Below are 13635 nucleotides of genomic sequence, written 5' to 3' on the forward strand. Positions count from 1 at the left end.
CCTGTTGGATTCGTAGTAGCAGAACGAGTGTTGTATGTTCCTAGCATGGGATTCTGCATTCTAGTAGCACATGGATGGAGGAAATTGTCAAATAAAAGGTAGGATAGTTTTACCTATGACAGGTTTAACTCATCGTAATTTAATGAAGCATAACCATCTTTGTAATTACTAGCTTTCCCAGTAGAGCTTTTACCAGTATGAATTTATTCTGTTACAGCTCTTACTCTGTTTCAAGTCCTTAATCAACATAGAGTAATAACCAAGAAACCATTTAGCAGTCGCATGAACAAATGACAACAAGGAAGTTCTTAGAAGACCAGTGGATTATTCTGAATGTACTGTGATGTTTATTTGAAGTATATCTATATATGTATCTTTTTATATATACATATATATATATGTAAAGCCTCAGACTGAACCAAACATTTTTAGAATGCAATGTAACTTACATTACACTTTGCTACAAAATGGACTTTACTTATGAGCTTAGCAGTATAACCTCTCTCTGTTCTGTAAAGAAATGCAAATATTTTCTGTTTAAATCCTAGACATTTTTAAGGATTAGGAAAAAAAATTTCTTGGCTGGTATATTCCAGTTGTCTAGTCACTTTGCTAATGTTAAAGAATTTCTCTCAATTCTGCTGTTCTACTTTTTATTTTCTAATATGTTTTTTAAAACTAAGCACAATAGTCTTACTGTCTCTGCAGCCTTTTCTATAGCTTTAAAAATGGAGGGGAAAAAAAAGCCTTTCAGTTTTTACCAAACTCTCATGAAGTACACAGCAGTGTGAACAGCTCATTGCATAAGTCAAGTACAACAAATAGCTGGCAGTGGTGAACAGACGTATGTCTGCTCAAGAATGAGATTTTTAAAAACCAAATTATATTTATAATTGCAGAGAAGTTGCTAGCTGTTTAACATGGTTTTTTTCATTATTAAATTAGAATTCAGAGACCAAATGACCAGCACGTTATAGTGTGTGGTTTATATCCGATGTGGTTAAAGACAGTCATGTTTAAATTCCAGAGAAATAAACTGCACAAAATCTAGATGATGTTCCTGACAAGCTTGTCACAGAAAGTAATTTCTGCCCCAATTTACAGCTTTAAAAATAAAATTGCTAGAAAGACATTCAGCCTTTCTCCTAAATACTGCAGTAGAACTAGAATTTTATTTGTTTATGGAAAATTGGGTAGTCTTCACAGCAGACCTGTATTGAGATGTGTTCTAGAGTGTAGGAAAGATTAATGGTGTGTGCAGTAAAGAATTTGTGTGGAACTGGCTGGTAGGAAACAGAAAGATGAGATGATACTTTAGTTGCTTTTTTAATTTTTAACATTTTGTACAGTGTTTTGAAGAACCTCACTGTGTGACATCATGATTGTGTTCATTGCCTTAAAATACAGATAAGCTCTAACAGAAGTATATTTTTATGTTTTTTGTTTACATTGTTATGTGGATTGCAGGTGCTTTTATTAAATGAATTACAAGTACTAACAATAAATCAGGTAAACAACAAAATTAACTTGAAATTGAACATTATTTCCTTTCAAATTTTGGAGCACACTATTTAGCGGTGAGGCAATTAAATTGGAACGTACTACTCACAAATATGGTCCTTGGGTTATTGGACTCCTAGTGTATGAGAGACTTATACTAGAATAAATCAGAATTGTGTGCTTATAACAAATCTTTGTTTGTTTTATTTAATAGTATGCTCAGAAAAATCTCATGGGCCTGTTTGGCTGCGGTACTGTTCACTCATGCCTTAAAAACACTGCACAGAAACTGGGATTGGGAGTCAGAGTACACGTTGTTTATGTCAGCTCTAAAGGTACTGTGTTCTCTTTGAAAGGAATACTGGAAAGGTTGTGTTGCTGTTCTTCTGAGAGAGCTGCAGTAGAGCATGATAAAAACGGAGAGAAATTATGCTTGTTTTGCCACTTTTATTTCTACGTAGACAGTATCAACATCTAATTAGTTGCTTTTGGGAATGCTTTAAAAGCAGTGTTGATGCACACATGGGAGTTCATGTGCAAGCAATAGGTGGAAATTTTGTGTTAAAGCAGTTGAATGTATTCTCTTATCTGGATGAGAGCGTAGCGCGTTTCAGTACAAAAAATCGACAAAAAGTTTCATGCATAGACTAATTTCTTCAGTGTGCCTATGGCATGATAGAATTCTTTGTACAACATCCCATAACAGTTGTAATGAATATTAAACCGTTTGATATCTTGAAGGGCAAACAACTAAAAAAAAAATGGGATGTTGAGCAACAAGTTCATCATTCTGTAGGGAGTGTTTTGTTTTCCTTTACGTATAGCAACTTGATGACATCTGTCATTTGCTGTATGCTTTTACATCTGTAAGACATAGTTAAAATCAATTTTTGCATGATGTCAGCTTAATACCTTATGCATTGGCATCTTTTTACTGGTTTTAGGTAAATAAGAACAATGCAAAACTATGGAACAATGTGGGGCATGCGTTAGAAAATGAAAAGAATTTTGAAAGAGCTCTTCAGTTCTTCATACAAGCCACGCAGGTGCAACCAGGTAAAACCTTTGACTAATTGCCATTGAACGGCACCTCCACACTCCTGGCATATCAATCAGTATGCTTACTTTACATAACAAAAATCTTCTCGGTGATCTGTTTTTCTCCATCTGAGTGTTCAGACAGTGTCATACACTAAGTTAATTGATCCATAGTATTTGGAAATGAACTGGAAAATGTTCTTCAGAAAAGTTTCTATCTGCAGAAAGATACAAAGAATTTCCTTTTAAAACTATTATTTGGATTATGTTCTTTCTGAATTAACCTAAAACTGTAATTTCTTATGATACATATATTTTAATTTTCCGGTTTAAAATTAAGGAGGCATATCAGAAAATCTAGATAGTATCAAAGTACACATTTGCTCTATGTTCCATAATGTTGCAAAAGAACTTCTAGGTGGTACTGGACAATCTTTTTTTTTTTAGCCTTCAATTTTTGTGCCTGTAATACAGCAAGATAGACATGTGGAAGTATGACCTCAGTTTTTTTACCATTTCCCAGGTAAATTTATAATCCATCTTTGGTTCATGGTTAAATTATTAGCTTCACAATTAAGATGAAAAAGAGTATAGAATTGCTTTTCTTATTGTTGTTCTTTATGCAGTTCCTGTACTTCACACTACTCAGAAGGCATAGGTATTTATTTTCCTGATACTCAGTGCATGGAAGTATTTGAAATTTCATGTTTTTCTTTATTAAGATGATATTGGTGCCCACATGAATGTAGGAAGGACTTACAAAAACTTAAACAAAACTAAAGAAGCCGAAGAATCATATCTGATTGCCAAATCACTGATGCCCCAGGTAATTAGTAACTTTATTTTTATCTACCATCACAGGAAGGGAAATCTTTCAGACCTATATTCATTATATGTTTTTGTATTTTTCCTGAAGTTCTGTGTTGCTGTATACTTTAAAGTTGTTAGGATTTTTTTAAACCTATCTATTAAAAGAGTAGGCTGTGTACAGTTATGGCCACTATAGAATGCAAACTTGGAGCTTTTTTGTTAAATGTGTTATAAGTTACTTTTTATACTGCTGTTTTGTTCGGTTTTTTGTTGTGTTGGTTTTTGGTGTTGGTTTTTTTGTTGTTGTTTTGTTTTGGTTGTTTTGAGGGTTTTTTTGTTTTTAAATTGAGGATATAAAAGAAAGCAGCAGTTAAAAATGTACACCTACAGTTTCTAGTCACAGTGGGTTTATTTTCCCTCACAGCTAATACATTGATGATGACTGAGTTTCTGCTCCCCCAAGAGAAGGCGTAATGCAGCCTTCGAGGTGGGAGGAGGTAGCCACAGCAGCAAGAAAAAAAACCTTTGCCTGAACACGCTTGTAAAAGCATGTCCTTTGTTACCTTTACCATTTGTTAAGTTATATTTATACCAAGCAGTTATTACTTTCCAAAAATATATTAAAGGGTTTTAAACCTGCTGGTTTTGCCTGGGAAGAAAACACCCCCAGCGGGACCCCAGTGGTACCTCCAGGGTGGTCTTCAGCGAAGAGGAGGACAGTGGCGAGTAAAGGAGTGATGGGCAACGATCGCTTTCTTCCAAAATAAAAGGTTTTAATAACATGAAAATAACAAACAAAAAACACCTGAGGCAGGCACTGAAACAGCATCCACCCCAGGGGGAGAAGCAAAAGAGCATGTGGCCTTGGAGCCAGGGGTTTTTAACAGGTAGGTAGGTGGGTTTACAAAAGGCATTGTCCTGTAAAGGTACAGAGATGGGTTACCTACAGGTCAGGGGTCCAATGGGTGTTAGGGGATTGGTCTTGTGGCTAAGCCAACCACAACCTGGGAAAGGTAGAAAATTCTGGATGTGTGCCCATGTTTGGGGACAAAGAGGCAACAGAAACCTCTGTCTCCAGGAGGCGCACTGCAACAATTACTTTTTCTAATAAGGAATAATTTGGAGAAGGTATGAAGGTAGTAACAAAAGCTATGGCTAAAATGAGACTGACAACAAAAATCACCAGTCCCTTGAGTATGACATGAAAAAGTTTGTATTGTGAAACGGTAGGAAGATTGTAGATGAACAGTACAACAGTTACAATGTCATAGCATTTTCTTCTTTCCTGACTAATTTTTATCTTCTGTATTGTGGCTGATTAAATGTTACTTACACTTACCTGGAGCTGGAGGGTCAATGAAAATGTCTGCCAGAACATCAGTTTAGGTTTTAGGAAATAATCTTGGTCTGCACGGGGGAGGTTTTTGCAAGGTCTGGTTGGTTTCTAATGGCTATGTACATAAACCAAATTAGGTAGTAGCAGAGCTTAATTAACTGATATCTTAAATATGATATAAAAGTCATCAGTGTCTTCATGGAACTAAAGAAGAAAAAATATTCTGATTATATTTTGGTATGATTTTCTGGGAAAGTAGAATTGCTACTTATAATCACTAAGACCCCAAAACAAATTTAGCAGAGTGAAGACCTATACTGATTGCCTTTCATATTTTCACTCATCTGTGCTTGGTACATATATTGTTTTTGACAGATTATTCCAGGTAAAAAGTATGCAGCAAGAGTTGCTCCTAACCATCTCAATGTTTATATCAATCTTGCAAACTTAATTCGAGCAAATGAATCTCGTCTTGAAGAAGCAGATCAATTATATCGACAAGCAATTAGTATGAGGCCAGATTTCAAACAGGCTTACATCAGCAGGTAAGTGTCCTAATTTTAGAGATGCATATTCTTCAATAAACATGTATGTATTTGCAGCATTAAGAACAATATTTAGTTCATACTGTTGAATTAGCTGCTGGAATTAATTTATTTCCAAATGAGAAGATGAAGATTTGGGGCAATGATCAATTATTCTTTACAAGCCCCAATCTTTTAAATTCTTGTTTCAAATGGTGTGTTTCCACATAGGCTGTGTATTCCAGCATTGTATAGCAAGATGCTTCCATTAGATTTCTTCAGGAATCTCAGACTCAAATTTCTAATCTCCTAGAGATTTAGCTTTTTTTAACTAAAAAGCTTTTGATTAGCCTGTATCATGGAGCTTTCTTTATCCTTCTTTGTTAAAGGTGGTCCACAAAATGCAAGACTTAACTGAAAAGCACATAAATATCAGCTGAGTAGATAATAGTAATGTGGCTATAGGTCTTGAGGCTTCTGTTCACTATTTTGTCAGTTCTGATTCCCATTGGCACTTAGGGAGCTGCAGAGATGACTAATCTATAGCTGTTAGAATGTAGTTACAGAGCCAATATTGGGAACCTTTAACTTTTTTTTTATCTGTGGATGCATTTGTTGAGAGCTGAAAGCTGTGGGAGTGTTAGCTAAAGAAGGTCCTGTATTGTTTTAAGTTTAAAGCAAACAAATACACCAAAAAAAAGAAAAAAACACATCACTCTCTACAGGAAGGCAAACTTCTAAAAAAAACCCTGTCAATTGTTTTCATATTACTATGACTAAAAGTTGAAGGTTAAATCTGGTTCTTCAACAGGGGAGAATTACTTTTAAAAATGAACAAACCTCTGAAAGCTAAGGAAGCTTATCTTAGAGCTCTGGAGCTAGACAGAACCAATGCAGACCTGTGGTACAACTTGGCAATCGTTTACATTGAACTGAAGGATCCAACAGAAGCCCTGAAGAATTTTAACCGAGCGCTAGAACTCAACCCAGCACATAAACTGGCCTTATTCAACTCAGCACTGCTGATGCAGGAATCTGGTATGCTTGTGTTCCCTTCTTTAAATATTGTGCATTTGCATTTACAGGATCTATACGATCTGATTTTATCTTTTTTTAACAAACTGTTTTATTTTTGGACAGCAGAAGTTCATAGCATCATCAAAGAAATAAACTGTTTATTCTAATAGTCAGCTTAATAATTTATTGATAGTGTATAGAATTTGTGCAAAGTGTGCACATACCTTAACTGACCAGCACCTTTTAATACAGGTACTTTTTTTACAGCATAACTTCTTATATAAGGAATAGCGTTACACAAACATAGGCAAAGTTGTGCCTGTATAATCTTGGGGGGAAAATCGTGTTTAGTAAAAAATACGTAATATCTATGTTTTGCATTTTTATTGATTGATTTTCATTCTTCAGTGACTAAAAAATATAGCTGATTTCTGTAGGCTTTAAGTTTAGCCATAGGTACTGTGAATGTTTTCATAGGTTCCTCTGTAATACTGCTAATTAGGATGATTTAAGTCCGCCTAGCTAATCCTGGTTTTACCACATAAAATTATCTTACTAAAGTTTCTCCAAACTTGATTCAAATTAAAATATAGTAGTTAACAGACTTTATTCATTTGGGGTTAGAAGAAATTTTAGACTGGCTATATTGAAGTCACCCTGTGTGATTTCCGCCTCAGTCTGTCTTTAACGAAACGAGATCTTCCATTCCAAGCTTACCTCTGTGAGGGCTGGTTTGTCAAAACTGATGTCTTCTCTACATTCCATTCGCTCAACCATACACACAGATAACTTAATTCAAACCTGTAGAGGTGCCTTTTGCATCCCTTCTACCAAAGGGAAACTTAACTCGGCAGTTGGTGGAATAAGGCTGCTGACTTTGGCCACAGGCCAGCCCTGCCTGGTTGGGCAGCGTGGAGAAGGCAGATGTCACTCACTTTGGCTGTTACGCAGCAAGGATGAAAAGCGGCATTTTCAGCCCTTTCACAGATGTGTTAAAGGCGTTACATTTTAATTGGTATAAAAGTGAGCATTTTAAAGGCCTGGTCTAAAAACCCTTCAGACTAGATCTATAATGAAATGTGTTTTCTGTCATTTAGGTGATGCTCGGCTTAGACCTGAAGCTAAACAGAGACTGTTGCATTATGTGAGAGAAGAACCCCAGGACGCAAATGGGTACTTCAACTTGGGCATGCTGGCAATGGATGACAAAAAAGATACGGAAGCAGAGGCGTGGATGAAGAAAGCTATAAGGCTGCAGCCAAACTTCCGAAGTGCTTTGTTCAATTTGGCACTGCTTTATTCTCAGACAGCAAAGGAATTGATGGCTTTGCCTGTCCTGGAAGACCTACTGAGATACTACCCTGATCATACCAAAGGTCTGATTTTGAAAGGAGATATCCTGATGAACCAAAAGAAGGATATCGCTGGAGCAAAAAAGTGTTTTGAAAAAATTTTGGAACTGGATCCCAGCAACGTACAAGGAAAACATAATCTTTGTGTGGTTTACTTTGAGGAACGGAACTTAATAAAGGCAGAAAAATGCTTGGTGGAAACGCTGGCACTGGCACCTCACGAGGAGTATATTCAGCGCCATCTGAGCATAGTCAGGAGTAAAATTGCATCCCTCGGTGCTGCAGGGCAGTCATCTCTTCCAGCAGATGGGACTGGGCCTGGGACTGCGGCTGCAGAAGAAAAAAAAAATTTGTTTCAAAATTTGAAAGAAGTAAAAAACGAGCAGAAAACCACCCAAACAACAGTTGATAACAGTAAAGGGCACTCAAAAAATAAGAAACGAACAGAGAAAAACAATATGGACAAAGAGACTCCCAAAAAATCTACAAAAGAAATCAAAGACATTGAGAAAAAGAGAGTTGCTGCTTTGAAAAGACTAGAAGAGATTGAACGTATATTAAATGGTGAATAGTCTGTATCATGTCACAATAGAAGGAGGGGAGAGTACTATTTTTAATTATTGTTTAGTAGGTGATCCAACTGGAGAATGGTCTCAGAAATAGCATTGACTGCATATCACTTAGCAAGCAGCAAAAGGCTTTGCAATGCTGTATGTGAGAAAACTGCAACTTTCAAATGTGATGTGAGGGACAGGCAGGAATCAAAGAGAAGGGGTTGAGAATAATCTTAAATGCAGAATCCTAATAGTGAGAAAAAAAGCACTCATTAAAATCAGTGGTAATCAGGGATATTCATTAATGCTACTTTCAAAGAATTGGTGTAACAACTTAATGGAATAAGCCAGACACTACAGCTTTCCCCCATATAAATCTGTTTGTATTAACACTATCTACGTTTCAGTTTACACATCATTAGCTAAAATCTCTCTGGACCTCTGCTATACATGGGGAAAAAAAGGGGTTTTCTTTGCATTATTTGTTTCCAGAACTTAACAAAAAGATATCAAAATGCCACTGGTTGTAGTATAGGGAGATGCAACAAAAACACTAAAATTTTCAGTTGTGTTCCAAATATGGAATGATACAATAGTCTTTTAATTATTCTTTATGTAACAGTGCTAATGTTTAGTAGTTTTACCTGATAGAATTTTTATGGTGCTCTTAAGATCTTTAGATTATGCTTTTACTTTTAAAGGAAGTGTGTGGTTTTTCTTCAAGTGTCAATCATCTGGTTGTTTTTCAAAATTATATAAAATAAGTTTGATTCTATCACTTTTTCCCCACTTCCTGGAATGCTGATTGATGCACTTTTGGTACAATAACCAGTATGCTATGCAGTAGTCCTTGTTGACTTTGTATCAACGGCTGTGGATTGACTCCTTGGTGTAGTAAATTCTTCCTTGTGTGTAGCAAACTGGCTTTACTGTTTCCGTCATTGGAACGGTGTTTCTATTCTCATGACTTTTTGGAAGACTAATATAAGCAATGATTGCTGAAGGAAGTGCGATAATAAGTCACTGAAATTAGCAATGTTTAACACAAAGAAATGTAAATAGTATCCTTCCAAATACTGTTCTGTTCTTTTGATACTTTGTTGTGGGTGTGTGGTTTTTATTAAATATTTATTTTGGCTACTAAAATATTCCCATTTACACTTCTCCACTAACGCATCATTTTAATTTCTTACGTGAAATGAAAATCTTTGCAAGCTCGGTGTTGGTTTTGTTCTTGTGCAATGCATATATTTTTGTTTAAATATACTCCGATCACCTAAACCCGATGTTTTCCATAATTATGGACAAGAAAAGAAGAGCAAGAGCTGGGTTCAGTAATAGTTTAGGTAATAACTAAATCTGACTCTTACTGTTCATGTTTTATCTTATTTCATGATGTAGAAATGTTCCTTAGCAACACTACTGTTTAAACTTAATCCTTTCCGTAACTGCTCAGCTTTCTGCCCTGGGCAGGAATCCAGCTGCAAGATGTAGTATTTATCTCTGGGGGAGATCTGAAACGGTCAAACGCCTTGCACAGAACTTTCTTTATTATGTGTCATTTATAATCTTGCCACAATTCCTTGCATGGTAATAACTGGGAGGGAAGAAAGTGGGGGGTTAAAAACAAAATTGAAGAGCTACAGACAGGAACAGGTATGTAGCATGCAGCTCTTGTTCATGCAAAATTTTTATGAGCTGCTTGTAGCAAAGTGCTCCCAGGAATCTTTTGGCCACACCTTGAAAATCGTTGTTTTATCTTGTCTGTGAATTACTCGGATGCTTGTAGCTAAAGTACCTGGTATGTTGGCCTTTAAAAAAAACTTCAGCTTGCGTATTGTCTTCCCTCCAAACCTGTTCTATGAAAGAATTAGTCATTGTTTGTTTGAAAATAGAAGGAACTAAGCTGTAAGGAAAGGTACTTTCTGATGGAGCAGGCAAGGATTCTGATCTCTTTCGTGTCAAGAGCTCCCAGAATCCCCTTGTCACTGAGTCTGTATATCGAAGAGGGGTGGAAAGGGCCATTCTCAGTTTCTGCAGCTGAGCCTCTGTCACGCTCCTCTCGACCATCCAATACTCTTCTTCAGAGGCTAGTAAGAATTGTTAGATTTATTGATGCTAAAAGATGCTGTCAGGCTTAACTGATTTAAAAGCAGAAGGCTAGAGTGAACTGAAGGATGCTAGATGTAAGTCTGTCAAGCTGTTATGGGGCACTGTGGCCCCATTGTCTCTTTTAAAGAAATTTTAGTAAAAACAAGTATTTTGACTAATGTCAGTGTCCTGAGCTGTCTGTAGCGTGTTAGGATGTGTCAACTATATTAAAACTAAACTCATAGGAGAAAAATACATCAGAATAATTTTGGCTTTGTCTGCTTGCAGATGGAACACAAAATTGACAGGTGTTTTTTCTCCCTCTGAGTTCAGCCTGTTCTCCTTTCCCTGCCATCCCCACACGGGAGAACACCAAAACTGTCATCCCTTTTCAGAACTCCCAAGGTCACTAGAACGCAAGGACTCTGTGACAATCCAGTGGTACCAGAGCCGATGTCTCAAACATTCGCTAGAGAAGTTTGGCCGGGGCCGGGATGTGGGGGACAACTGTGGTGACAAAGGAGGGGGAAGAGAGTTGGAGGGGGGGATTCAGCACCCTCCTGGTGCCGTGCAGGGGAGGGCAGAGGCTGCACACCATCAGGGTCCCCATCCACGGCAAGAAGATTCTGGAAGCCCCAACTGCACATGATAAGGGTCCAAATGGCCACTTGGAGGAGGAGTTGGGCTGTGCGCAGTGTGGATGTCTCAGCTGACTGGCTGACCCAGGACTGGAGAACTCTTCCTTTTGTTTTCTGTCTTCTCTTTCTCTCATACTCTTTTTTTTCTCTCTCTGTTTCCTCTCATAAATTGTAAGATTTGAACCGTTAGATATTGCAAGGTTTAAACACATGGAATTTTACCAATATTGATGATTCACCTGAAGTTATTTTCATATCACACCATACTTGAAGTTATTTTCTGAACCTGTTGATACCCGTGTTAGCACCTAAAATTTTCTTACCGCACCTATATTGTTCTCCTCAAATAAATTAGTGTGTTGTGCATTGGAGCATCTCTGGTCTTGTTTTACCTTAATCCTGACCTGGGAACTGGTGAACTTGAGTCATAGTCCTGACTAATCAGGGCATAACAAACTGGGAATTTCCAAGGATGGGACAGGCATACTAAAATAATTCGTAGCCCTCTTCTCATGCAATGCAATTACTGTGGATGATGAAGAAACCTGAAGAGGTATTTTACATCATCTTTGCGAACACACAAATTATTCAAACTTACATCTACAGATGCAATAAGCATTTCAAATGTTAATGCACATTTGTATGTACCATTGCAATGCAGACTCATATTTGTCAGACTAATTTTTTTTATCTTTTTGTAGGTGAATAGATGCTTGAAAAGGTAAATATATGTAAATACAAGGATTAGTTGGTGCTCTTTTCAGCTGGGATAGAATTAACTTTCTTTCTAGTATGTGGTACGGTGCATGTGTTTTGGATTTAGGATGAGAATAATGTTGATAACACACTGATGTTACAGTTTTGGCTATGTAGTGTTTATACTAAGTCAAGGACTTTCCAGCTTCTCACCCCACCCCACCAACGAGTAGGCTGGGGGGCACAAGAAACTGGGATGAGGCACAGCCAGGACAGCTGATCCCAGCTGACCAAAGGGATCTCACCATATGAAGTCATCGACTGGATGCTGATGGGTAGTGCAGTTGCAGAAGGACGTGAGCAATTGTAGGTTAATCTTGTGAGTACGGAAATTTTCTTGTCTGTTTTGTCTATGAAAAATCCTAAGACTTGACTTTCTAAGTATTGAATGTATTCTTATTTTCTAAGTATTATTCTTTGCATTACAACCAGTTAAAAACATGATTGTTGAGATCTGGTGGGTTTTTTTGTGTGTGATTTTTTTTTTTTTTTTTTTTTTTGTCTCTGTTTTTTATCAGCTCCGTCAAGGAAATAGTCCAGTATCTTGAAGAACAGGAAGACTTTTTTTCCTCAGATGATCATGTGCAAAGAGTTGAAGATTGTAGTCACAAAAGGAAGAAGTGGGACAGAAATTCTTTTCAATATACACTGCAGTTTGCACCTTGACTAGGCAGTACTGGAAGACAGCAAGTTGAGTGAGGTACAATCACACAGGGGGATTCCTATGGATGGAGAGGAAAGCAGGAAAACATTCAGCACATGTGCTCCCAGAGCCTTTAACTGAAGGAAATGGGAAGCTTTAGGTTTCTGCTTAGTCATGGACACTTACTGAAATGCACCTTATTTTGGAGTGTAAGAGTAATTTCAGTATAATTAAAAGGAAAATTACATGCTGAAATCTTAGATAAGTGGGCCTTGGGTTCATCTGTGAAATGATGCCTGCTTTGCTGTAAAACCTACAGAGACTTCTCATCCAGCTCCTCATTCCCTACTGGCTCTCTGGCATGAAGCAGACAGGTTCAGAAGATCCCCCTAGTCTGGAGGGGACACAGGTTTGTTCTGTGCCCATGGGATGCGAAAGACGTACCCCCCCAGAAAACAAAGAGCACGTGCAACAGTATAATCACCCCGGTAAACAGATTTAAGTAGGTGACAGCAGTGCATTTTACTACTCAGGCTTCATTCAGCACGTCTAGCTGAACCATAGGCCTGTGGGATGGGCAACCCCAAGTTTTAGTAGGGCTTCAGAGCAAAGCATTGACCTGTGAGAAAAGTCAATTTTCTGACGGAGGGGTTAAGCACTCTCCCAAAGCAAAAGCTACTGAAAGCATTTTGGCATTGTGTGTGTAGGTTGTCCAATGTAACATTGTGGCAGCTTTCCCTTCCTCCCAGCTGTTGGGCATTCTAAGACTAAGGGGCTCTGGAAGCAGCTCTTCAGGCACAGTAGTTCAGCCATCTGCCATTAGGTTGTCATCATTTTTGCAAGATCTAGCTATGCCTTGGAACTGTGAAGGTGCTCACGTAACCTTCTTCCAGTGCATGGAGCTTTGGGCTGAACACGCAGGCATTTGTTCTTCCCCAAGTCTCCTTTGGAGAGGCTCAGTGAAGATCAAAACACTTCTGGGAATTTAGCAGCCCGCCCCAGGCTCTGGCAAACTATGCAGACCACAAAAGCACCAGGAAGAGTCCCAGTTAGGGTGAGTGTACATGGCTGGCTGGGCTTTTCCTTGTAAAATTTTTGGCCTGGCAAAAGACCTGGAACTGCAGCAGAACCTGCTACTCCTGTAAAGCCCTGCTTCAGCTGCTGCACGTAACTAAAATTATGCTTCTCCTGCTTCCAGCCTGGGAATCCTGCGTTGCTTAGACAGAAAGGTTGAGATTGGAAAGGCTGGAAGACACCCCTTCTTCCACCTGTCCTTCACTTCCTCTCCATTCAAAACTCTTTGTGTACTGTTTCAACTGATCAAGAAGTGTCTGTCACCCAGACCTCCAATGTAGCTTAAGAAAAGCTAAGGCATT

The 13635-nt window shown here is 38.0% G+C and overlaps 1 protein-coding gene across 1 annotated transcript in view; it reads left to right on the forward strand.

Annotated features, from left to right (window-relative positions):
• Window positions 1-8149, forward strand: part of TMTC3 (transmembrane and tetratricopeptide repeat containing 3) — a 24811-nt gene extending 16662 nt beyond the window's left edge. The window contains exons 8-14 of the mRNA XM_008941331.1: window positions 1-98; window positions 1715-1835; window positions 2445-2556; window positions 3261-3364; window positions 5060-5229; window positions 6020-6246; window positions 7323-8149. The exon at window positions 1-98 is cut by the window's left edge and continues 42 nt beyond it. Coding sequence (XP_008939579.1) covers window positions 1-98; window positions 1715-1835; window positions 2445-2556; window positions 3261-3364; window positions 5060-5229; window positions 6020-6246; window positions 7323-8149 — 1659 coding nt within the window. The remainder of the gene's footprint in view (window positions 99-1714; window positions 1836-2444; window positions 2557-3260; window positions 3365-5059; window positions 5230-6019; window positions 6247-7322) is intronic.
• Window positions 8150-13635: the final 5486 nt, after the last annotated feature.

Source organism: Merops nubicus, unplaced genomic scaffold (assembly GCF_000691845.1).
Source record: "Merops nubicus isolate BGI_N331 unplaced genomic scaffold, ASM69184v1 scaffold11035, whole genome shotgun sequence".
NCBI lineage: Eukaryota > Metazoa > Chordata > Aves > Coraciiformes > Meropidae > Merops > Merops nubicus.